At 39.2% G+C, this 25,435-nt stretch overlaps 1 protein-coding gene across 2 annotated transcripts in view; it reads left to right on the top strand.

Moving 5' to 3' along the window:
* Positions 1-25,076, top strand: part of XRCC4 (X-ray repair cross complementing 4) — a 332,298-nt gene extending 307,222 nt beyond the window's left edge. The window contains exons 8-9 of one of the 2 annotated variants that reach the window (XM_032847173.1): positions 159-208; positions 24,532-25,076. In XM_032847173.1, the coding sequence (XP_032703064.1) occupies positions 159-208; positions 24,532-24,698 (217 nt within the window). In that variant the 3' untranslated portion in view covers positions 24,699-25,076. Of the gene's footprint in view, positions 1-158; positions 209-24,531 lie in introns of those variants that run through there. The other variant, XM_032847207.1, reaches the window with a different exon arrangement.
* The last annotated feature ends 359 nt before the right edge of the window (positions 25,077-25,435 follow it).

Here is a 25,435-nt window from a genome sequence, read left to right as displayed (position 1 = left end):
GAAGAAGAAAACAGGCACATATAGTAAGATCTACAGGCACAATTTGTGTGGGAGTGAGTTACTCTTGGCCTGATCTGGCCTTCATTTTTTAGGATAAAAGAAGAACTTGTCTTCTTCACACACATTTCGCTTTGTGTTTTTGCTTCTGTCTTTCTCAGGACCCAAGGCTTCTTCTCAATTGGAAACTGTTTCTGGCAGCATGTATGTGGTAAGTCTTTGCGTAGCTAGAGATTCCTCAGTAGGGTTCCAAGACAGTTTCTCTTCAAAAGAGGCCATGTCCCCACTGTCTATGATACCTCCTCTCCTCCCCTTTTAACAATCTTCATACATATGCTTTGAGATGAGCATGGAATTGTGAGATTTTGCGTTTGGGTTTCGTTAAATTCTTGGTAGCAATAATGCCATAGCTGGATACAATTGTCAGGTGAGTAAACTCAGTCTCTCTCTGTATGGCTTTACCAAGAGAAACAGAAAGAATGAATGGGGTTCTACTTGTGTGTGCTTGCCAGCAGCTTCTGAGCCCCTCGGGTCTTAGAACTATTTCTCTTCCCAGCACAATGTGGATTAGAAGCTTCCTGACTAGGACAGGATTGTCTTGCCCGCCAGATTCTTGTGTCCTTACTCTGTTATCTGATCAACTGCTGCTCAGCTTCTTTGTCCAGGTGTTTTCCTCACCACCTTGCCTGGCTCTCTGGCCCCCCATGTGATTGCATCCTGCCCATCGTCTGGTCTCCACCGCTTGCCTGGGCTTGTGGTTTGTGAGGCAGTCTGACTCCCAGAGTGGGTCCTGGAGCAAGGGGTTGGCACACTACATACATACTGTTAACCTCTGGCACAATGTATCCTATTTCTTTTCTTTCCTTTTTTAAGATTTTATTTATTTAATTTGACAGAGATCACAAGTAGGCAGAGAGGTAGGCAGAGAGAGAGGGGGAAGCAGGCTCCCTGCTGAGCAGAGAGCCCAATGTGGGGCTCCATCCCAGGACCCTGAGATCATGACCTGAGCCGAAGGCAGAGGCTTAACCCACTGAACCACCCAGGCGCCCCAATATATCCTATTTCTAACCAAACTGCTGGCTTAGGATACTTAGCCTTTGCCTTTGTGAGAAGTCCCTTGCCAGCTTCTGAACTCTCCTCCTCTCCCAAACACTCAGCCTCGCCTCACTTTTCTGAGGGCTTGTGCCTGCTTTGTCATATGACACATTCTGCTCTGGGCAACAGACAGACAGCAGCACCTGTCCTTGTTTAATGCACTCTGCATCACTATTGCATCAGTGCATTTGTGTACTGCAAAATAACTGCATCAGTTATTTGTTTCTCCAGTTATACTGTAAGGGCTGATTCAAGACAGGTGCTGTTTCCACAACCCCAGAATCTAGGACTGAGCCTAGAATTTAACAGGCATGTCAGTACATTTATTGATAAAAGCTTTTAACTTGGACCAGGATGACTTAAGTGCTATAAAATCTAATTCTAGTTCTCTCAGTGTCTAATCCTAAAACCTTAGGCAGGTGATTTGATATTTTGGGTTCTCGTTGTCCTCATTTGCAAAACAGAGATGATCAGATCACCATTGGTATGGTGTCTAAGATTGCTTTCAGCTTCAGAGTTCTTCAACTCTTCTTAATGCTCTGAAACTTGATTAGAATCTTCCAAAATGATAAGACTTAATTTTCACCCTAAAAGGGATATCTGGATTGTTCAAAACTGATTTTCAGAGAAAAGCAACATTTAAACAAAATGATCCATGTTTCCCTTTCTCATGTCCATTATAGTGCTTAGCAGATCGGGCCTTCCATTGTAGGATGAATGTTAAGAGATGAATCGCCACCTAGTGGACACATCCCTAGGCAGTGGCCTCCCCTCCAGAACAAGAGGGAGCTTTGTTCTCTGGAGCCCATGGGTCCTACCCATAGTTTCTCCTTCCTCCACCTGACACACATCTCAACCTTGTCCTTGCTTCTGACTAAAAAAAAAAAAAAAAAGAACCAAAACAACAACAACAACAAAAACACAGAAATATTCATATTGGCAAGAGAAGACCTATTTATTTTGCCAACGTTTGATTTCATTTTTACCTATTTGTGTTTTCCATTCATAGTGTAGTAGACATTTTAAGGAAAAAAGATAAGGTCCAGCAAACTCAGACTGGGTTTTTTTAGTCTCTTATCAATCTGGTTTGAAAACAATCCTTGAGCATTCAGAGACACCCTGGCTAGACAGACAGAAAAGGGATAGTAGAGTTCACGTGTCTCCCAGGCAGAACTGTCTAGAGACCCCAGCCTTTCATCCAGTTCTTGACCAAATGTTCAGAGTTTTACAATTTTCCTTGTTTAAAGGAAAACCATTTAGAGGCTAATCTAAGGCTTTGGATTAGTAGTTATTTCAGTGTGAAGTGCAATCTTCCGCTGGATAATGTTTTCACTGAGCTTAAGGACACCTAAGTGACCTCTACTGAAAATGAACAAAAGGATATGATTATACTAGGTTTTCTTTCTCCACCTTAGAAAAAATGTCCATAAATTCTGTCACTAGAGGTTCAAAGAGGCTTAGGAGAAGGTATTCTTGGTTAATTAATGAAATATCAAGAGGATTGCTACGAATCTTCAGCCCAGCTTCTGATGCCTCTAGGTATTTTATTATTTTAGTGCAAGACCTTCTTCATTTAATCAGCACTATGATTCCTTCCAGCAACCCCAGATTGGCCAGCTCTTCAAACAGCAGCACCGAGGCTCAATATTTCTCCAGCCTTCTCCACAAGCATTTATTTTTCCTTGTTCATTAGTATTTCTCTGCTACTAAGTTCCCGCTAGCCAGCTCATGACAATCTGATATTTTAATTTCTGTTTCCTACCCCACCAACCCAGTGCAAAATTTCTTCACTTCTCTATAGACTTTTGTTTAATTTCTCTTTCTCTGATATCTTACTGTGTCTCAAAAAACTTTTGAAATGCTCTGAACCTAAAAATAACTCTTCTATTGATCCAAATACCTATTCAAATAAGTTCTCTCTGACCCTTCCTCCTTCCTTAAGGAAATAAGGAAGTTCTCTCTGACAAATAAGTTCTCTCTGACCCTTCCCTCCCTCCCTCCTTCCTTCCTTCCTTCCAAGAAAGTAGTTCAGAGCAATTCCAACTAAGGTATTAATACACTGTCTCTGAGTTCTATAGACCTATTTCCCAGTGGCAATTCTCTAGAGCCTCAGTCCTGACTAAATCACTCAAAGGATTCCATCAAGATTTCTAGCCATATTCTTGTACCACTGCTCTTGAACAGACTTTATAGGTTTTCTCTTCTTACCTGTAACTCCTGGAAGCTGCCTTGTACATCATTCCAAACAGCCAAAAACCAGAACTCAGTCAAGGGGGAAAAATGAAGAAATTATATGCCTAGAGCTAATCTTGGTCATGCCTCCCTCTACCCCTGAAGGAAAATACACTGTCAGACAAAAGCTGCCCTTGTTCCTCCTATACATTCATACCCTTAGCAAAATCTCTACAGAAACTGCAGACAAGGCAATATGAAAGGAATGTGCTCATCAATAAGCATGCAATAAATATCTATCTATACACATTAGACTGTCTTCAGTGTTGAGTAGAAAACAGAAATAAATATAAAGCACAGTTCTTGGATTCTCAGAGCTTGCATTGTTTGTTTGGCAAAACTTCCATTTAAATATTTACGGAAAACAGATAAGCAGGCATGCCCATAAATCACATCTAATTTTCGTATAGAAATAATGGCAGAATGAAACCTTGTGTTGTTGACCAAGAACTTGATGCTAAACCCTTTATAGCATTAATCATGAGCATCACATTGAATTAAGTAGAAATAGTACTTCTGAAAGAGGTACCAGGAGCTCCAACAGTGAAACATAGTGTAGTTGGTCAAAATGGTGGACTAACAACAAAAATATATGTCCATATCTTAATGAATATGACCTTATTTAGAAAAAAAAGGGTATTTGCACATGTAATTAAGTTAAGGATTTTGAAATGAGATTATTCTGGTTTATCCTGGTAGTCCTATGGCAAGTATCCTTATAAGAGACAGAAGAGGAGTCACAGACACAGGGGAAAAGGTCATATGAAGACAGAAGCAGGTATTTTAATTTTGCAGCCACAAATCAAGGAACCCCTTGAACCATAACAAGTTAGGAAAAGGCAAGGAATGTTCTCCCCTAGAGCTTTCAGAGGAGAGTGGCCCTGCCAACACCTTGACTTCTAGGTGTGACTTCTAGTCTATCACTGTGAGAAAATAAATTTCTGTTGTTTTAAACCACTAAGTTTTACTAATTTGTTATGGCAATCACAGGATACTAATACTTGTGGTAATAAATCACATAAAACCTTTTTTGATGGTCTCTTTTTCCTTACCATAATTTCCTGCCTTTTCTTTACGAATCAGAATTTAAATGAATCAGAAATGAAACCAGTAATGAATCAGAAATTAAAGGTAGAGGGTTCTACAGGGTGTGGGATAGCAGCTCTGAAGAGATATCCCAGGATGAAAATAAGAGTTAGAGAAGCTTACCCACGTGTATCTGTTTTGCAGTCACTTTTCCATGTATTCAAAGTTCTGGGTAACAAAGGAATTAAGGAATTAGCTTTTTTTTTTTCTTTTTTTGTAACCTGTTATTTTCATTCAACAAATATCACACACATTTTCTCATGCTAATAAACCCAAATCTAAAATTACATTCATTGTTGGTAGTGTATGGAATTAGCTTTGGTTCATCTGTTACCTCCAAACCAAAGTCTGTCTGGCTTCTTGAAGCAAACCCAATTAAAAACTTGTGTGTTTTTCTGTGTAACACAGTTGAAGAAACAAAATCATAAAACTTTGGAATATCCAAACCAACCCTTTTGCACCTTGATCTGTTAACAGTGTTATTTCATCATTTGGGAATCCCTAAAGCTCTATTTGGATTTTTACCAAATCGTTGTCGAAATTTGATCCTGAATATGCATAATTAAGAATGTATCTGAGACATACGACTGACTTTACCAGATAGCAATTGTTTGTAATTGCTAGTCATCTTGGAGGAAAACTGAGATATAACTTTAAATTAATGGGATTGATTCCTAAACAATGCCGGGTATATAGCCGGCACTCCATAAATATTTGCTCAGTGAATGAATTTATTCAGCTAAGAAAGAGTTCAACTTTAAGTAGCTTTATTATTAGTAGTTAAAATATTATTAGTAGTTAAAATAAACCCATTCAAACTGATGGTGTCTGTAGGAAGCCAGAGACAACCACCAAATGAAGCCCATCGGATTTCTTTATGTAGAACAAACAGCTGCAGGTCCCTCAAGAGGCTACAAGAGCAATGTTACCTGGGGTCGCATAAGAGAGAGAGTTGGGTCTGGAGAGTTGGGGGTACACTGGAGGGCACACACTCTGTCTTAAGGGAGCAGCCACTACTCAGCTGGAGCAAACTGTCACCATGCAGAAATTGGAGCCTAATTTGCCATTCATCACATATTTTCAAGAGAAGCCCGAAATATACATGAGAACACTTGCCATTTTAAAAGTTGGCAATGAATTCGCTCTTTTCAAACATGCTCTGTGGTGGCCAAACAAAACACATCTGCTAGCCAGATAGGCCTAGAGTCCTCCAGGCTGGGTCTCAACTTCTTAGTATCTTTTCCTTTCTTTACTTCCCTTGGACTTCTCTCTATTTCCTTTTTCTTTCTTTCTCTCCTTTCAGCCTCCAGAATCACTGATTGTTGAGAAACTAGGTGTCTGGGATAAAAGTTGTGCAGGACAGGAAGACTGGAGAACTGGATGTGTTTTCAATATCAGAGCAAGGTTTAGTTTGATCAAGTCAGAAAACAGGGAAGCAAGTAAATGGGTTTTGGATATCATAAATGCTTGGTTTAGTCCATAATCTAACAACTATCTAATCATTGAAACGTTACTTAACTTCTTTGGTTCTTACTTGCACCATCCACAAAATGGGAGTGATTGTACTAATATCCATTGCACCATTATTATGAGACATAATAGTTTTAAATGAACCTTATCGATATATAGGGCCATAAAGCTATTAATCATACAATAATTATTAATAACAAGAGGCTTATTGGTGTGCTGCATGCTTTTTTTCATATGGTAGTTATAATTTACGGAGCACCAGCAATGTAAATAGCCAGAAGTCATATAGTCGTAAATCGAGCATGCTGTATTGAGTTCTACAAGATAGTGTATAAATTATATGGTAAAGACTAAAAGTGCTATACCATTTCAGAGGAGAAGGTTGGTGACAACTAGAGTGAAAGCATGCTAGAAGTAGTGAGACTTACACCAGACTTTAAATGCTGCAAAGGATAGTGATAGTGTTACTGGCTTGTTTCAGGCCTCAAAACAGAGTTTACTTCGGAATTACATTTTTATGTATGTGGTCTGTGGGAAGCACCAAACCGATTTAGTTGGTTTCCCAAACTTCATTCATTCATTCCTTCATTCTTTCACCTGTTGCTGGTTGACATCTCTGTACTAGGTACTTTGGTAGGTGCTAGAGATACACTGTCTTTGCCCTCAGGGAGCTTGCCATCAAGATGTTAAGTTCAGGGGAAATGCTAGGTTAGTTGGGATAAACGTTCTTGGGTGGGACTCTTGTATGTGGGTGTGTGTGTATCTATGTGTGTTGAGCTGAAGGATTTTCAGATCTTTTATTATCCTTGAGTCTGGAGATACAGAGAGAATAGTGTATGGAGAGTTCCTTTTACAGATTAGCAGTTGGGACTTATTGTTTAAATTTAGAGATGCTGCACCTGAGAAGAACAAAACTGGAGGACTCAGACTTCCTGGTTTCAAAGCTTGCCACAAAGCTCCAGTAATCAGAATGGAGTGGTACTGACATAAGGACATTTCACTCTGTGAGGTACATGAAATAATCAAAACCATAGAGACAGAAGGAAAATGGTGGTTGCCAGGGGCTGGGAGGACATGACGGGCATGAGCACTTCATGTTTAAAGGGCATTTCAATTTTGCAACATGAAAACAGCTCTAGAGATGAGTGGTGCTGATGGTCGCACAATCATCTTGAGTGTACTAAATATCACTGAGCTCTACACTTAAAAATAGTTATTCAAAAGAGTATGCTTTATGTTATGTGGTTTTGTCACACTCCAAAAGCTGGAGAAAAAAATAAAAATGATTTTCCAATAATTATGGTAAAACATTGACTTTGTCATCTTTTAAAGACGTCAGCCTACACCACTTAAGCTTTCTGGTTTTTTTTCCACACTTTACTCTTCACTGTCGTTTTCTGTTTTGCCTCATTTCAGGGCCTCTGGCACCAAAAAGGTTAATGTTTAAAGCTCTTAAAAAGTGGGTGCATTTATTCACAGGTCTTTTACATGTAGTGAGGGTATTTCACTTCCCCAGTCCCATCCCCAGTCTGTACCTGCATTGGAGGGATTTATTACAAATATACACCTTGTAGTCAGGACCTCCTCTTTGCCTCGGGACACTCACCACCTGTGAGAGGCTCCCCCAGAGATTGCTCAGCCTCTTGGGAACCACTTCTCTTCTCCTGAAGGTTTGTCACTTTCCACCCCCACCACCTCACTGTGTACAAGTCCTTGGTTTCACCTAGTCTAGAATTTTTTCATCTAGTTTTCTCATCTAAATTGGCATTCATTTGGAATAAAGCAAAGATGGAAGGATAACATGAGGGGCCTAAACTGTGTACGAACTAGAACACTCACATCCAGAAGCCCATGACCTCTCCTCTCTGTAACCTCCCATAACATTTTAGCCCGTGGCTCAGGTCACTGTGTCTCAGGGGCTGTCCTTCCTCTTGGGATGTTGGAGAGCAGCATTTAGCTCATACCTACTCCCCCAAACCAGGAAATATTATTTTAACAGATGAAGCATACTGTTGACACCAGAAAAGATGCAAAGCATAATGTGGTATGTGTTCATCAGCTCCCAGAACACCTAAGGCAAGTAGGTTCTTTACAAACCCTATTTAGTGAGAGTTGCTTGACAATCCACAGGAGAGGTAAAATAGGATAAGTGAAAAATTCCTTAGAAGTATCTCTTGCAGTTCAGCTGATGTATAACTGTGTTTCTGAACTAACCCATAACCATCCTCATTTATTAAGTTCTTACGATTGGATGCAGGGCTATGAAACACCACACTGAACTGTCCTCTCTGATCTGAATGTGTAAATAGTATGAAATCAACTAACTGGCCAATTATATATATCCAAGATATAATCAACCAACTGGCCAGGATATATCCATTTTGCTTTTCTTCTTCCCAGATAAATAGGTGAGAAATTGCATTTTCTTATGTTCAATGTACTTCATGATGAAGATCCAACATCCAAATGTAACACAATATAAATAATAGACTAATTATTTGATGTCCATTGTAAACTGAAATATTAGAAAACGTGAGATATGACTACAGTTTCATTTAATGATCACATCTTTCTTGGTTTACTTGGTAAATCATACTGTTCACATCATAAGAATGAAGTCATGCAAGAGTGACACTTGTGATCAAGGTAAAATAAAAGGGCCTAGATCTATTCCCTTCCCAGAAATAGCTGGAAAATTGGACAAAATGTATTACACAGTGGCTTTCAAGTAACTGGAAGTCAGGCAAGAAAATATAAGCAATATCAATGGGAAATGAACATGGCAAGCCCCACCATTGTCCTACTTTACTGGCAAGAGAGCTTCCGGGCCATGGTGCCATGTGTCTAAGCCATGGAGGAACTGAAACTTATAGGCACTGCTGGTGGTCATATAAAGGGCTCAGTGACCTTGGACAACAAGTTAGCAGTTTCTTTAAAAAGTTAAACAGACACATACTGTGAAATCCAGCCATTCCAGTCCTAGTTATTTATGCAATAGAACAAAAGCATATGTCCTTAGATTTGTGTGTGACTCTTCATAACATCTTTATTTGTAATGGCTAAAAAACTGGAAACAAACCAAATGTCCATCAAGAGATGAATGAATAAACACATGGGTAAAATACATACAATAGTATACTAACCAACAATAAAGAGGAATAATCTATAGTCTGTTGATACTTACAAGAGCATGAGTAAATCTAAAAGAAAGAAGCAGACTACATAGGATACATACTTACTCCACTTACATAAAATCCTAGAAAACATATATTAATCTTTAGTGACAGAAAGAATATCAACAGTGGGCTAGGAGTGAGGGCAGAGGTAGAGGAAGGGCAGGATTGCATAGTGACCCAATGAATATTTTGGAGATGATAAATATGTTCATTGTTTTACTGTGGTGATGGTGTTACAGGTGTACAGATGTCAAAATTGTCAAAAATTTTGTACACTTTTAATACATGAAGTTTATTGTATGCCATTGAAAAGTATGTTTCAAATGTTTAAAATTGTGGTAAAAGATACAGAACAGAAAATTTACCATTTTGATCATTTTTTAACTGTACCGTTCAGTGACATTAAATACATTCACGTTGTCTGGTGCCACCATCACCGAACTGTTTTCATCTTGCAGCCCTGAACACATTAATATGTTTGTCACTCATATCTCAGTAAAGCTGTTGGAGGAGAGGGAGGGGGAGGTGGAGCAGAAGGAGAAGCCCCCCAAAGTGAGAATTTTTTTCCAGCTTTTTAAAAAGAGAATAGATTATAAGACACTAGCCTTATTATTTGTCATTTATAAAAGCTGATCCCATGATGCTGGGCTTTGGGCAAAACCTCCTATGTACATTACATCTTTCAATCTTCACAAGAACCCTATGAGGTGTAAATCGTGTTACAATCCTGGTTTCACAGATGAGTAGACTGAGGAAGTGTGTATGTGTGTGTGTGTGTGTGTGCGCGCGTGTGTGTGCAGAAAGCGCAGAATGAAGTTACTCTTCCAAGTTTATTTGACTAGTAAAATGGTGAAGCCACTTTTTTAAAATTTTTTTAAAGATTTTTAAAATTTATTTATTTGACAGATTACAAGTAGGCAGAGAGGCAGGCAGAGAGAGAGGAGGAGGAGGAGGCAGGCTCCCTGCTGAGCAGAGAGCCCAATGCTGGACTCGATCCTAGGACCCTGAGATCATGACCTGAGCCGAAGGCAAAGGCTTTAACCCACTGAGCCTTCCAGGTGCCCCTGAAGCCACTTTTTAAGCACCGGCAGCCTCTTACCATTTCAATTCTTATATGTCCATGAATAATTTTTCAGTGACAACAAAATAGGTGCACTGATAATTTTACTTCATTTGGAAGACTGGGAAGGAAACAAAAGTTTCCTGAAATATCTCAAATCTGAAATTCCTCAAAAATCTGAAATGGAAACCAGATGTGTTCTTTCTCATCATTCATTTTTCACCCAATAATTTTTTAGGATACCTAGGTGTTAAGCACTGCTCCAAAAATTTGGGATACAAGTACAAACAAAACAAAACATGGCCCTTGCTTTTAAAGTCTCATATAATCCATGAATTCTAACAGTACTGTGATACATGTAATAATGAAAGGGTGTGCAGTTTACAGTAGCGATTCTGAGAGGCAGCAGGAGCTGGGGTGGAGTATAATAAGCAGGCAAGTCACCTGAGAAATACTTTTACTACTATACCTTTAATCCAGGTCTTGAAATTCTGGTCAGGTTTTTCTAGATAAACAAAGGTGGGAGACAGGGAAAGAAGTTTGTAAGTTGTAGAAATGCTGTATATGAAGGCAAGAGGGGGTTATAAAAGAGCAGATGTTTTCAAAGGTAGAAGCCACAGGGAAATGAGTTCTTTAACTTAATTTGTTATAAGGAAAATCATCAGTATTTTAGTTGGAAATTTCTGGAAAGTGTGTAGTGTTCATTAGGAGTTCATTAGGCTACTGTAATTTCCAGAAATATTAAAACTGAAACATGCTGTGCTTTGTGGCCAAGAGGTAACAAAAATAGATGAACTTGAGGTTTGCTGTGATATACACTTCGGGTCACAACGTGTGACCTAGGATTGCTAAGTACATGGTATCTCTAAGTGGTATATCAGTAAGATGAAAATACTTTGAGTCTGGACTAAACTTTTCCTGGCAAGCTAAACTCTACATGGAAATAAGACTGCCTCAAAGCTATTTTAACAAATGAAATGATGTTTATTAAACATTTTTTTACAAAATTTGCACTTTCATGCAAATGTCATAAAACTTTTTCTAAATCTCGATTTCTCTTTAAGAAAATGGAGCACTTGAAATGCTGAAACATTTAATGCTCATTTTCCCCTTACAGAGTCCAATTCTTATGAAATCACTGTTTTACTTTTGTTGGAAAATTTTAAGTCTATAATTTTTAGTACCTATAAACAGATTTCTTAGTTATGTTCTTAAAAGATTCCTGTTTTTATTTTTATAGATTATTGACCCAACTTTTAAACATTACATTAACTTTGGAGAGACCCCCAAAGACAGTTTTTTTTTTTTTAAGGCCAAAATTTCCTAAAGATTTTGAGGTTTTAGTTTGTGTTTATTATGACTACCTCAGAGACTGATAGGAGTCTGAGAGCATGGGTAACATATTACAAAAAGTCCTACTGAACTTATTTCAAGAACATTTCTATCTGTGAGGGCTAATATCCAAGGCTGATGCTATCATGTTGTTACTTTGAAGCATGGTAGGAAAAAAAAAAAAAAGGTAAAAGGAAGCATTTAATTGAATGAAAGCAATGAAACAAAACACCAATTGATTTTTCTGTGTTCTTGCGTAAAACGGAAAAAGGTCGAAGACAAATTATCAAAATAAAAATAATGTCCCCAGAACTGAGTTTATCAGAATGACCAGGATGGTAAGGATTTACAGAGCACGTAACTACATCTGAGACCTTTCAAATGTGATAACTAGTTTTGCCACACACTTCCCCCTCCTCCTTTTATTTTTTTAAATTTTTTTTTTAAGGAGGGTGGTAGCAGGGCACTCCTTGTTCGGTTCAGCTTCAGTTTAGCAAAGAAGAAGAAAAGAGTAATAATATTTACTATCTTGGGGCACCTGGATGGCTCAGTCGTTAAGCATCTGCCTTCAGCTCAGGTTATGATCCCAGTGTTCTGGGATCGAGTCCCGCTTTGTGCTTCCTGCTCGGCGGGAAGCTTGCTTCTCCCTCTCCCACTCCCCCTGCTTGTGTTCCCTCTCGATGTGTGTCTCTCTGCCAAATAAAATCTTTAAATAATACTATCTAAACAGTAATGACTCCCTGGCAAGTTACAGTATTCTTTGGAAATTCATTTGCAGCCTGACACAGGAATATATGACCATGTAGAGACTGGACTGTATGTGATACATGGAAGTAGCAGTCATGGGATCAGACAGATTTTGGATGGTTGAGGTAGTGGCCTTCCCCTCTAAACTTCACATTTCTCTTCTGTAGAACCAGAATAATAATACCCACTTTTCAAGAGTATCATGAAGATATGCTTGGCCTACATTAGGTGCTCAGCGATTGGTGGCTATTACAACTGTTATTTTTACTACTGTCATTATTATTTTTATTATTATTATAATTGTATTTGGAGAATGAATAAGAGAAATTTAGAGTTCATCTGAGATTATAGTATCTTTTGGACGAACAGTACCCTGGAAACAAAATATTTTGGTTTCCATAACAGGGAGATAGTATGATGATTAGATTTGTCACCAAAATAGAAGTAAGAAATCAGTGCCAGCCATGTGCATTTACTTTAACCAACGACAACATTCTTTTTAAAACCTAATGGTGGTTGTCCCATTCAATTTAAAAACTACTATTGGCCGGGTGCCTGGGTGGTTCAGTAAGTGAAGTGTCAGACTCTTGGTTTTGGCTCAGGTCATGAACTTGGGGTATGAGATTGAGCCTCTCATAGTCTGCTTGAGATTCTCTCTCTCTCCTTCTGCCTCTGCCCTTCCCCTCTTAATCTTCCCCCCCCCCTTTCTAAATAAATAAAATATTTTTTTCCTTTTTTTAAGAATTTATTTATTTCTTTGACAGAGAGAGATCACAAGCAGGCAGAGAGGCAGGCAGAGGGGGAGGGGGAAGCAGGCCCCCCGCTGAGCAGAGAGCGCCGCGGGGCTCAATTCCCAGACCCTGAGACCATGACAAGTAAAATCTTTGAAAAAATATTTTTTAATAAAAAAATGAAATGATAATTACTGTTGGCTGCAAACGTCTTGAATGTAACTTTACCCAGCATTTTAGGTTAAAATTGTTCTAAAATCATTGTTTCAAGATGCCTAACAGTATTGCCCCGTGCCAGCCACCAGCAGCCAGGTGAACCCAGCATGGCCAGGGGCCTTCACCTCAGGCCACAAGTCCTCCTGCTTTCCTTCTGGCTCTCTGGAAGAACTGGAGACCATCTCTCAGACTTGCCAACACAAAGCTAATTTTCAAGCAATACAAGAGTAGTTGAAAGCACTCATTACAACTTGAGATATAGTAGATATAATAATGTTTTGTTTATAGTAATACGGCACTAGGTATGGGTAGGACAACTTCTGCTTGAGTAAAGATGGCTTGCTTTTAAGACTATTCCATTTCCTATGGAAATGGACAAACAGGGGAAAGAAGTGACTTTTCAAGAAAGCAGAAAACTTTTGTGAATATTAAACTATAAATCCCAGGGTGTCTGTAGGAAAGTATCTCTTAGGACTCTGGAGGCAAAATTCAGTTTTGCAATTGCTAGTATTATGCATGTATGTTTTAGAACAACTGGCAGATAATTGCAGGACCTTTTTACGAGTCATTCAAATATAAAATGTTGACACTTTTTTGGAAAGCTACAGAGCTGATATGATATATCCTGCTGATAAAATGATACTTTGCAGTTGTTTTCTTATTACAAATTAATTATTTCAACCATCACTTAACTGTATCTCCCAATTAAAGTGCAGCTTTAAGTGCAGAAAATCAAATTGGACCCTTCAAATAAATGAATCCCCAGATATCAAATGTTTAAAGTAAACTAAATTTGAATCCTTTATCTAATCTTTCTTTCATTAAAGAAGTCTCTAGTCATTTATGTCAAAACTGGACCTCCCAAATGGAGTTACTGTGTACCTCTTTCCATCCTTAAACCACACATTTGATTCAGAAATCAAGTAATTACATGTACAAAGGGATCTTGGGAAGTGCAATCACTTCACTGGCACATGTAAGTAAAATATGGATGCTCAATTTCCATCTTAATGCATGCAAATGATAGACCCACACATACAGGCATTATAACTGGCCCCATGCACAGCCTGTCACGTTCACTACTGAATTTAAAGACATATCCTGTTCCTCCGAGCATGTTGAACAACATTCAGCAGGATAATTGTCTCCAAGTCTATTTTTGTTTAAAATTCTTACTTTCATTTCTAAAATAAGAAATATTGAATTCTGATGCTTATCATATTTTTATCTTTTGCCTAAGAATGTTGATATATTACTGTATTTCATTTTATAGTGAAACTGGCATATTATCCCTTTAGGTTCTATAATCCTTGCAGAGCTTTGGGTCTAGGATTTACTAAAGGTATGGCCTAACCTCCATGAGACTTTCTTTCCTCGTCTGAGCAATGGGACTGTATTCATGGCTGCCGTGTACAGAACAGAGGCTGTACACTGTGTGGTGGGAAAGATGCTTGCACAACTATACACAGTAGCTCACCTCTGTCCATTACAATATAGGTTTAATCTTTCTAACAGAGGCTCAAAATTAGAGTGACTTGGTGAGCTGCAAGTTTATTTCTTTCTCATGGAACAATCTGATTAATTAATGTAAGCTCCGTCAACACTGGTATGGCAAATTCACAGGCCAAGTACCCAGGCTCCTTCTCTCTTGCCCTTTTGCCATCCCTAGGCTATTGTCTTTGTACACATGATCCAAGAAATTGAACGGGGACATCAACATTTTAGGCAGCAGAATGAAGGAAGTGAGGAAGAGGGACCGTGTTGCCTTCCTTGAATGACATGTCATAGAAGTTACTCATGTCATTTCCTCTCCCATCCTATTAGCCAAAATTCAGTCATATGGTCCTTCCTGGCTGTAAGAGAAGCTGGGAAATGTTGCCATTTTCCTGGTAGTGATGATCCAAGGATACTATGAAAGAGGTGTGACCTGTTGAGCAGACAATTAGTTGGGGGGGGAATATATTGACTGTATTTACTTATTTTCTGTATTCTTGATGCACTGGCATTTGGAGCCTTCCTCATGGAGAGACTGTCCCTCCTAGAGCTAGCTAATTCCGAGAGATGGTAAACAATTCTCCTGCAAACCAACCAATCCAGAGTCCACAACCCCAACCAACCCCTTTATCAAACACACATCAAGCCAACACCAACCCTGTATCTCCCCAAGGCCAGGTACTAGACCACTAGGGATCATCTCACTAGCCCAGAGCCTGCCAAAACTATTCAAACTATCCAAACCTAAAGTTACTCAGTGTACCTACCCTTTCTTACCTATTACTTACCATACACTAAATAATAAATAAAATAAAATAAAACTAATAATAAAGGCTCTGGGCCATGCTCTGCTTTCACCCCTTGTCTGACTCTTGACCACCCCTGGTCCTTCTCCATATGACACTGTGTGGCATGCAATGTGTCTTATTTCTAGAGATCTGTGTGTGCATACTTCTTCCTTCATGATAATATTGGTGTCTTACCAAATCTAATAAAAACAAATTATGGGTACATTTTCAACTTAGGGAACAACTAGATGTCTCTGCCATCACACCTCTTATTATCTTCCACATACACTACTCAGGGATTGTTCAAACATTAAGTGACTAGTGAATACTAACTTTGTAACTTTGTAAATACTAACATTCTGTAGAAATAGAAGGGCAGATATGCAAATCCAAGAGTGAAAAAATCTTTAATAGGAAAATTTTTAATTTTTAACATTGTGTCATGCAGTTCACATTAACAACTTTCACCTCAAACTTTTATTCTGATTTAGTAAACACTGTAAAAGGAATGGCCAGAGTTGGAAATGGGAAAGATGAAATCTCATTCCAGTGGTAGTGGTGAAGGGGAAAGTAGAAACTGGATCCCCTAAGCTTTAGAAACTTTCCAGGGTCGTCTTGTCTTTATTTTGGTTGATGGTGATGATGATGGAAATTTTTACCACTAATTACTGAAATTTTACTTGCTTTTTTTTTCTTTTTTTACTACTTTTAACTTTTATCATTGAGCACATGAGTGAGAAAAGTAGAAAGATAGACTCTTCCAATTTGTTGCCTTTAACTGCTCACGTGGGAAAAAAAGGTTTTTGTTTGTTTGTTTTTATCCAAACTATTTGTCAACTGTTGGACTTCAAATGCCACACTTATTACAAGGAAAAATCTCCCAGCAAATGCTATAACAAAAAATATAATACAATTACTTCTTATGACAAAATGGTCGTGTGGTTGACAAACTTATAGCATAAAAGAATGATTCAGTGTACTTGTTTGTATTACACATATCTGGGTTTCACTCACAGAAATTCTAATTTAGGAAGTCTGGAGAAGGGCTGAGACTCCTGCATTTTTACGAGTGTCACAAGTAAGATTTTTAAAGATACCTTTACATTTCTTCGGTAACACCTTTGAGATATAATTTGTATACCACACAATTCACATTTAAAATGTACAAATAAATGCCTTTCATTATATTTACAGAGTTATGCATCTATCAGCACTAACATAATCCAGAGCATTTTCATTACCACAAAAAGAAACACGACGCCCACTAACAGTCAACCCCATTTCCCCATACTGCTCAGCCCTAGGTAGCCCTATTAATCTGCTGTCTGTCTCTATAGGTTTGCCTGTTCTGGACATTTCATATGAGTGGAATCCTATAATATGTGGTCTTCTGTGTCTGGCTTTTGTCCCCCTAGCATAGTGTTTTCAAGGTCCATCAATTTATAGCATGTCTCAGTTCTTCACTCTTTTTTTATTGCTGAATAATTCCCTTGTGTGGATATACCATATTTTATTTATTCATTCATCAGTTTATAGACATAGAGGTTGTTCCCATTCTTGGAACAATGATACTATGAACATTTGTAAGCAGATTTTTTTGTTGACATATGTTTTTGTTTCTCTCAGATATATACCTAGGAGTGCAATTGCTAGGGCAAATGAGTAACTTCTGAAGAAACTACCAGACCACTTTCCAAAGTAGCATTACCATCTTACACTTCCACCAACAGTGAGCAGGGTTCTAAATTCTGCATATTCTCAACAACACTTGTTATAATCTGACATTTTGATTCTAGCTCTCTAGTGGCTGCAAAGTAGAATCTCATTATGGTTTTGAATTGTGTTTTCCAGATGGCTAATGGTATTGAGCATCTTTCATGAGTTTACTGGTTATTTGTTTATCTTCTTTGGAGAAAGTTATCTTCTTCACAAACTTTGATCATTTTTTAAAAAATAGGTTGCCTTTTTATTATTGAGTTGTAAAATTTCCTCATCTTCTAGATAAAAGTTCCTTCCCAGATCTGTGATTTGCAAAAATTGTGTCCTATTTTGTGCATTGTCTTTTCACTTTCTGGATGGTATGCTTTGACACCGTGCAAGTTTTCAATTGTGAGGAAGTCCCATTTTTAAAATTTTTCTTCTATTGCTTTTAACATTGGTGTCAGAACTGTAAAATACAGATTGTTTTCTATAGTGGCACAAGATATACACTGAAAAATACTGATCTAGTTGTAGATGGTCCTTGACTTGAACCAGTGCATTCAGTTGGAGCTGGCTCTTGTGAATTGATTGAGAGCAGTCTTCGGTAGGAAGTTTAGCCAAAGCCATGCCCCAGTAACAAGACACCACATTCCATTTATTTGTTCGTCTAATGGCTATCCCCAAGTTTGCAGGCATTATGAAAATTACAAAGAGGGACCAGCTGTGGGAAAATAGAGTCCCTTGGTAAAAGTCTTGGCAGGTTGTGTCAGACGTGGAAAAAAATCTGCCCCTTGCTCCTGTCGATTATAGACCTTTGCTGGGTCAATGGCGTAACTAGCAGAGCTTGGATGCTGTGTTTCAGCCTCTGCTCATTTGCTTGGCTGGACACTTATTTAGTGCAAAGATTGAAGAGCAATGCACAGTGGCCCTGGCCAATTTGTTAGGTGGGTCAAATCTTGTTAACTCTATTGTGTAGGTATTGTTACCGCCGTTTTGCCAGTGAGGAAACAGGTTGGTGGGCTTGCTCAAATTCATGAAACTGGCAAGTAGTCGAGCTGAGATTTGTTCCCCCTTCCTATGACTTCAATTCTACAAGGCTTTCCACTCTGCCACTGTTTTGTATTCTGTTTGTCACTCAGGTTTTAAGACCTTAAAAGCTTATTAAATTCCTCCATCTGAAACCAGATCAAGAACTGCCAGACATGTCGGGAACCCGTTTACCTTGCTGGAGTCTGTGCTCAGATTACTACTTCTTTCCCATTGCTTCCCTATACCAAACCCCTGACCTTCCTATTTAGAACTTTCCAAGGCTTGACAGCGTTTCTCTTCCCTTACTGCTGAACCATAGCCAGATCTCTTCTCCCTTCATGGAGTTACCAAAATGCTATTTATCAGAGAAAATCCTGGAATTTGGTATGGAATTGCCATATCACTGGAATGCCTGGAGGCTTTTCATTCAAATGAGACATGAAGGTCTACGATATGAAGTACATGCACACCTACAGTTCCATAAAGGAACAGATAGAAAGTCAAGGGGCTATGGCAGAGGAGAATAGAGGAAAGGTTTTTGTAATATCTTTCTTGCTGGACAAATCTGTTTTCACCAAGATACATCTTGCTACATTTCTAGACAACCTGACAACCTGCTTTACTCCTCACCAATATCTCCTGCGCTACCGTCCACCAAACTATATGCCAGTATTTTTTTGTGGTGAGTACTGTCCATTTTCTCTCTTCTCCTCAAAGGAGAGGTGAAGGGGAGACTCCAAGAGAAGTCACAGAAAATGAGGATGTTTCTAAGAAGTAGAGCTCAGTGTATGTACTCAGAAGGGGACTTTGTTGTTCATCCTTGTGCCTACTGTACAGGAGGGAAGGTATTTGGTGGGAAGTGATTGGAAGGAGAGAGGGCACGGGGAGCCTACACTCCCACTATTTGGTCTGGCGAAGACCAGAATTTGGGTCTTTTTCTTAATGAGCTAAGTGATGGGCAGGAAGTAGCTGCACTAGAGCTGCCTCGCTGGTGTCCCAAGGGTCACCTGTCAGACTTGGGGAACAACAGCAGGGGGTGTAGGGTGTATCAACTGAGACTGAGTTGAGGGTGAAAGAAGCACAAGTGCACCTCCTAGGGCATGAGATTGCACCACAGGATGTCCTTTAAAGACTCCTGGAAATCGCACACTTGACTTCTAGGTGGGCAGCATTGGGACACCTGACCCATGGAGGGCATCAGCTGCCAGTCACTGTTGTCCAGGAAGCTTTAATTATCCCAAAGAGGATTCTAACAACAGCCCATAAAGAAGAGGGTCTTGTCCCTTTCCTTCCCCCTCACTTGCGCCTCTTTGTAGCAGGAATGCTGAAGCCTAGAAGAGAGCAAGTACAGAGGTCCCAGAGTAGCCCGCCTGGCCCTGCCCCATGCCAGAGTCAGGGAGGGGTAAGAAGAGTGAAAACATAGACACCCTCTTTCCCTAGTTCGTATCGCTTGAGCCACAGGCAGAGAAGCTTTGGAGGAAGGAGTACCTTAATTAGTCCATGAGATTCGTATTTTCAACTATGTAAAAATAAGCATATGTTAATGAAAAGTGTACAGAGAGTTATGGAACCTTACTCTTAATGGGAAGGGAACATTTAACACAGCACTTTGGACAGTGATTGGGAACAAAAACAATAATATTCGGTGGTTATTTTTTAACCTGGAAGCTACCAAATAGCTTGCTTTCAGGCAACCGAATTTTTCATTCACCTTTGCTTTTTGCTACCCCCATTCCCACTGTTTTGTAGGCATCAGCTATCCGTCTGTTCCTAGGTTAACACTGCCCTCCCTCAGCTTCCATTTCCCATCCGGATCTGCCATCTCTGTTAGACATCACTGGGTCATTTTAGGAAATCATTCCCAGTTATAATCCAGATTCCATCTTCTTCCTCACTCTCTTGATATCTGCTTCACCACTACTTCCCCCTCCAAAATGCACATGTCTTTGTCACAGGAGGTATTCTTTCCTATTTTGTTTATAGCTTCATGGGCCAGTCTTTATTTGTAAATAGTGTAAAATCGTGCTTTTCGTCCTCACCATACATCACCTCAAGGATAAAAAGTCAAGAATGTACATTGAAGAGTGCAGATTAACCATGTTCTTGGTTAAGACCCACTTAGGAAGATGCATTGTTACTACTTGGGTTGCTGGGTATTTGGATCCCTTGACTACAAGGGGAAGAGGGACTTTCTTGGCCCCTAGAACAGGAGCTCAGGTGGAGTCATGGGCACCGGTCGAACAGAGTAAGGATAGGTGTTCCCAAGAGAGGTAGATGGCTGGGTAGGGAGGCAGCATCTTCCCTGCCTGCTACATTTTGGTTTCAGCCTTCTTTGATTCTTCAGAAATCCTTGTGTATTGGTCCCCTTTCTTCCTTGAAATCTCCCTGCCATTGTTTCTCCCCTTCCTAAGCCTCTGTACAGCATACAGGCCTCTTGGGAATTCATAAGAGTGTTTACTGTTGTGGGGTATGGGTAGGTAAGCAAAAGAAGAAAAGGAGAGCATAGATAAAGGGAATAAAATGAGTCTTACCCTCCACTAGATTCCCACCAGCCTTCCCTTGGATCCTTTAAACCTATGGTCAGAATCTTAGGATCCTTCGATGGGAATCAGTCCACAGACCATTTTGCAGGGCCTGTTGAATGTTTTAAGAACAGGAAGCACTGGACCAACTGTCCCACGTTCCGAATGACTAGGCTCTCTTGCTTCCAAACTTCTTACTGTTCTCTCTCATTTACTTCTCCGCCTACTTCACTCTTTAGTGAAGTCCTCATGACCTTTATAGAAGCATTTGAGTTTTCGCTGTTTCTTGAGACAGAGAGTATGAGTTATTCCTGTTTCCATTTCTATTCATTAATGATAGTCTTTAGGACATAAAACATAATCAACAAATATATTCATTCTACATCTATTAACAAATCTATCGATCACCTCCTATGGGCCAGGCACTGTGCTAAGGAACTGTGTGAGAATGTGAACCGGACACATAAAAGCCCTATTCTCACACAGCTTCTGTCAGTGATGACATGTGGAAAGTAAGAGGAACTCCACGTGAGGTGAATTTACGAACTAGATCGGTCAGAGGAAGAAGAGGCGCTGAGATTTAGACTAGGGATCCTGCTAATGAGGCAGCTCTTGTGTGACCAAGTAGTTCTGATGTGATCCCGGCATGGGGGGAGCATGACCTCCCCAGAAGGGGCCATGGCTGGATTCACACTCCTCCTTGATACCTTATAACCTGTAGCCTCATCTTGCCCTGAACCAAAGCAGGAAAACTGTTGTTGCCAGTCCTGCCTTTCTAGCCAGCCAAGTGGTGATTAGAGTTTTGAGAATTATAGCATATGTGATTGGTATCCCACCTGGCATCCCCTCACCTTTATCATTTCCTGCAGGCTGGCCCAGTTTCCCATCACAACCCCTGGATCTTTTAGCCTGGGAAGCCTTCTCTGGGCACCAGAGCCCAGTGTGCAGGCACATATACCCAAGGGGCAGAAGATTAACACCCCTTAGAAAAGCCTTCAACCTGTAAATAACCCAGAAGGGATACCTCTGTGGTGCACCTTCTCTACTCTTTCTCAGCAGCCCCCAGTGGGAATGAGCTCCAGTTGCCTATGGTGACAGCCTGCTTGAAATGCACCCTCCACTAGCCTCCTTCCCTTCCCTGTCTCCTGCCTTCTTCTCTACAGATGTTTCTTGGTCTTTCCTCCTAAATGAATTGCTCGCATTTGAATTCTGGTCTCAGGGTTTGCCTCTGTGGGAACCCAAACTAAGATAGATAGCATGCTTTTTTGTTTCTCCTTTTAAATTTCTTTGGAAAATTTCTCCTTCCAAATTTCATTGGAATTTTGATAGGGATTACATGGAATCTATAAATAGCTTTGGGTATTAGGGACATTTTCAAAATATTAACTTTTCCGGGATATCTTCCCATTGATTTGTGTCATCTTCAACTTATTTTCCTCAATGTCTTATAGTTTTCAGCATATAGTTCTTTCACTTCCTTGGTTAAATTTATACCTAAGTATTTTATTGTTTTTGGTGCTACTGTTTACATGGGATTGTTTTATTTCTTTTTCAGATGGTTGTTACTATATAATATAAATATGCAACTGATTTTTGTATGTTGATTTTTACTGAAACTTTACGGTATTCCTTTATTAGGTCTGACAGTTTCTTGATGAAATATTTAGGATTTTCTATATATAAGATCATATCATCCACAGACAGGGACAATTTTTCTTCTCCCTTTCTGATTTGGATGTCTTTTAATTTCTTTTTCTTGACTAATTGCTCTGGATAGGATATCCAGTACCCCATTGAATAAGAGTGGTAAGAGTGGACACCTGATATTAGAGAAAAAGATTTCTACCTTTCACCATGGAATGTGATGTTAGCTGTGGGTTTGTCATATATGGCCAGGCTTTCATCATGTTGAGAGTAAAATGGTGGTCTAGGGGAAACGGAGAGATGTTGGCCAAAGACTACAAACTTTTAATTATAAAATGAGTAAGTTCTGGAGACCTAATGCACAGCACAGTGACTATAGTTAACAATACTGTATTGTATACTTGAAAGTCACTGTGGGAATAGAGCTGTAATGTTCTCACTGAAACAACAGCAACAAAATGATAATTACAGAGGTAAAAGATGTGTTAACCAACCTTACTGGGTTAAAGATTTCACAGTATTTACATGTATCAAGTCATCACATTGTACACCTTCAACTTACATAATGCTATATGTGATTTATATCTCAATAAAGCTGGAGAGAGATACTGTGTGAAATGATATGGGGGGAGGAGGCAGTCACAGGTAGCTATGACCAAAGAGAAGGAAACAAAAGTTCCCAAGAGAGTTGCAGAAATGGGGATGGGAAGGGCTATAACACATTGTCAACTGCATTTTTGAGGGGAGACTGTGAATTCAATACAATATTTAAAATCAAATTATTTCAGCTTTGTGATGACTAAGAAGAATTTTTAGTGCCTATTCTTTTCTCTCGTTTTCTAATGCCTACATTTTGATGCCCATGTCCATCAGCCAGAGACCCTAGTGTCCTTGGAGTGATCAATCTCCCTGACCTTCTTTTCTTGTTAGGATGACATTTAATGGTTTCCTTCCACTTTTAACTTCAGTTTGATTTATCAACTTCAGAAGACCTTCAGAAACTTAAAATGAACCCTGAGTTCATGACATATAATGAACTATTTTTATTGTGGAAAAGCAAGAAACACAATTTCTTCATGCATAACAAGATTAATGCCTGGACTCAATGTCAGTAGACTATGCATGCAAGTGATTTTCCAGTAAAGGAGATTTGTTGAGCTGTCATTCTCCCCTGATCTGTTTGTAATCAGTGACATGTTCTTAAAAGGTGGCTGATTAGATCAGCCAATGGACACACACACACACACAAATGCTTTTTTTCCCTTTAAATTCATTAGTCATTACATAGATAAATAATAACCTTGGCCACTCCAATAAGTTACTTTTTCCTATAGAGATTATAAACTTCTTTAGGCTGAGGAGCAATTCTTAACTTTTGAATAATGCTCGAATGCCTGAGGTCTAAAACAGTACACATTAACAGTGCTCAGTAAATGCTTGCGGGGTTGAACAAAGAAAATAGAAATGAAATTGAGGGCAGTCTGTTTGTGATAAGTATTTGCTGAGTCTTATAGATATTCTTCTCTTCTTTTTTCTTGATGAGCTATCGCAAATATTTAATGTCCTTTGAATTGCAGGGTTAAAATGGGATATTTTTTGACAAAAGCCTAAAGTCCCTGGCGTTCAACTTGTCCTGCAGTTCTTTTTGCTGAAAAAACTAAAATGGAATGCCTGCCTGTTACTTCTGTGTCTTGTTCTGATACTATACTGAAGTTCTCACTATGTAGAACTTCCTTTGTTTGCTGTCTTGCTTCGCACCTTTGCTCACCCGAGACATTAATGATGCTGGGGTGGCTTTTGGTGCCATCCATAGTGCTTTCATCAAATTTCTTGTCTCTGGGTCCCATTGTACTCTGATTAAATACATGGAAGCTGGTACTTGCTGAAAATAAATAGTAACTGCAAAAGTTTTGCCTCTTAAGAAAACCTTTGCGTCTTTCTCTGCCCTACCGCAAAGATTGTAAGATCTCTACCACTTCCTTGTGTTCAGAAACCGAATCCTTCGGTTCATCTTGGTTCAGTGAGACAAATGCTTTATAAAAAGTGACCTATATTTCTCGGGCTGTGGGAGGGGAAGAAAAGAGTTTGAGAAAGTGACTGAAGAGGGGAGTCAGGTTGACACTGTCTCGGTTCAATTCAGTTGAACTGCTTCATTTATGGCTTGAACTTTTTCTGTATAAAAACGATGGCATTTTTGATACTCTGCTCCAGACAGCTTTCCCGGGGGCGGGTGCAGATGTGCTGAGCCATTTGGCTGCCGTGTGGACCGACTCAGAGAACCTCTCTTCTCCCTAATGAAGTCATCTCCTCTGGGCAGCCCAGCCTTTCCCATCACTCCATGTTGGAACTTGGCTTTCCCTTGCATAGTTCCGTCGTGATGTAGATGGTCTTCCAGTTAAGTTCTGGAATAATCTGCCCAACCATGAACAGGACATTTACAGCAAAGAAGAAAAAAAAAGACTTTTATTGAAAGAAACATTTTACTGTAACATTCTGATTTGGGGGTTGGGGAGCAAAGTCTCACTCTGGAAAAATCAACTTTTTCATGGCTTTCTGAAGATATTTGTCTGTGTTTAATTTCTCTGAGTAATTTATATATGCCAGGATAAAGAATAATGAGATTGTCACCCTCACTTTGCCTTTTATAGAGTTTCCTTTATTTTTTAAGGAAGGCAACAAAGACCGCATATTATTTCTGCATTTCCTAGAAAACAAAGAGGGTTTAAAATGTTGGATAAAATATCTCTCCCTAACATGTAAAAAAAAAAAAGAGAAATGAAAAGAAAAAAAAAAAAGAAGAAAAAATCAATGAAGCGATTTTAGAAGTTGGCTTTCTTTTTCTAGGCACTGTGGAATTAATTAAAGGTACATTTTTTTAATGACATATTTTTTTCACCATCCACAGAGGATATTTGCTTCATTGTGCCTAGGATCAGTCAGATCAGGGACTTGAAATGCGAACCTGTTTTCTGAATGTGGGTGGGACTAGAACCTTAGGGCAGCAAAAGATGATACCACGTCTAAGAATACTTCACCTGATCACTAAAAAAGGAGAAGACTTGAAATGTGATCCTAAAGCTCAGAAGGAGGTTCAGATGAAGATAATGAAATTCCC

This window comes from Lontra canadensis, unplaced genomic scaffold (genome assembly GCF_010015895.1).
Source record: "Lontra canadensis isolate GAN:19392208 unplaced genomic scaffold, GSC_riverotter_1.0 scaffold4, whole genome shotgun sequence".
NCBI classification, from domain to species: Eukaryota; Metazoa; Chordata; class Mammalia; order Carnivora; family Mustelidae; genus Lontra; species Lontra canadensis.
This window is presented reverse-complemented; position numbering and strand designations above follow the sequence as displayed.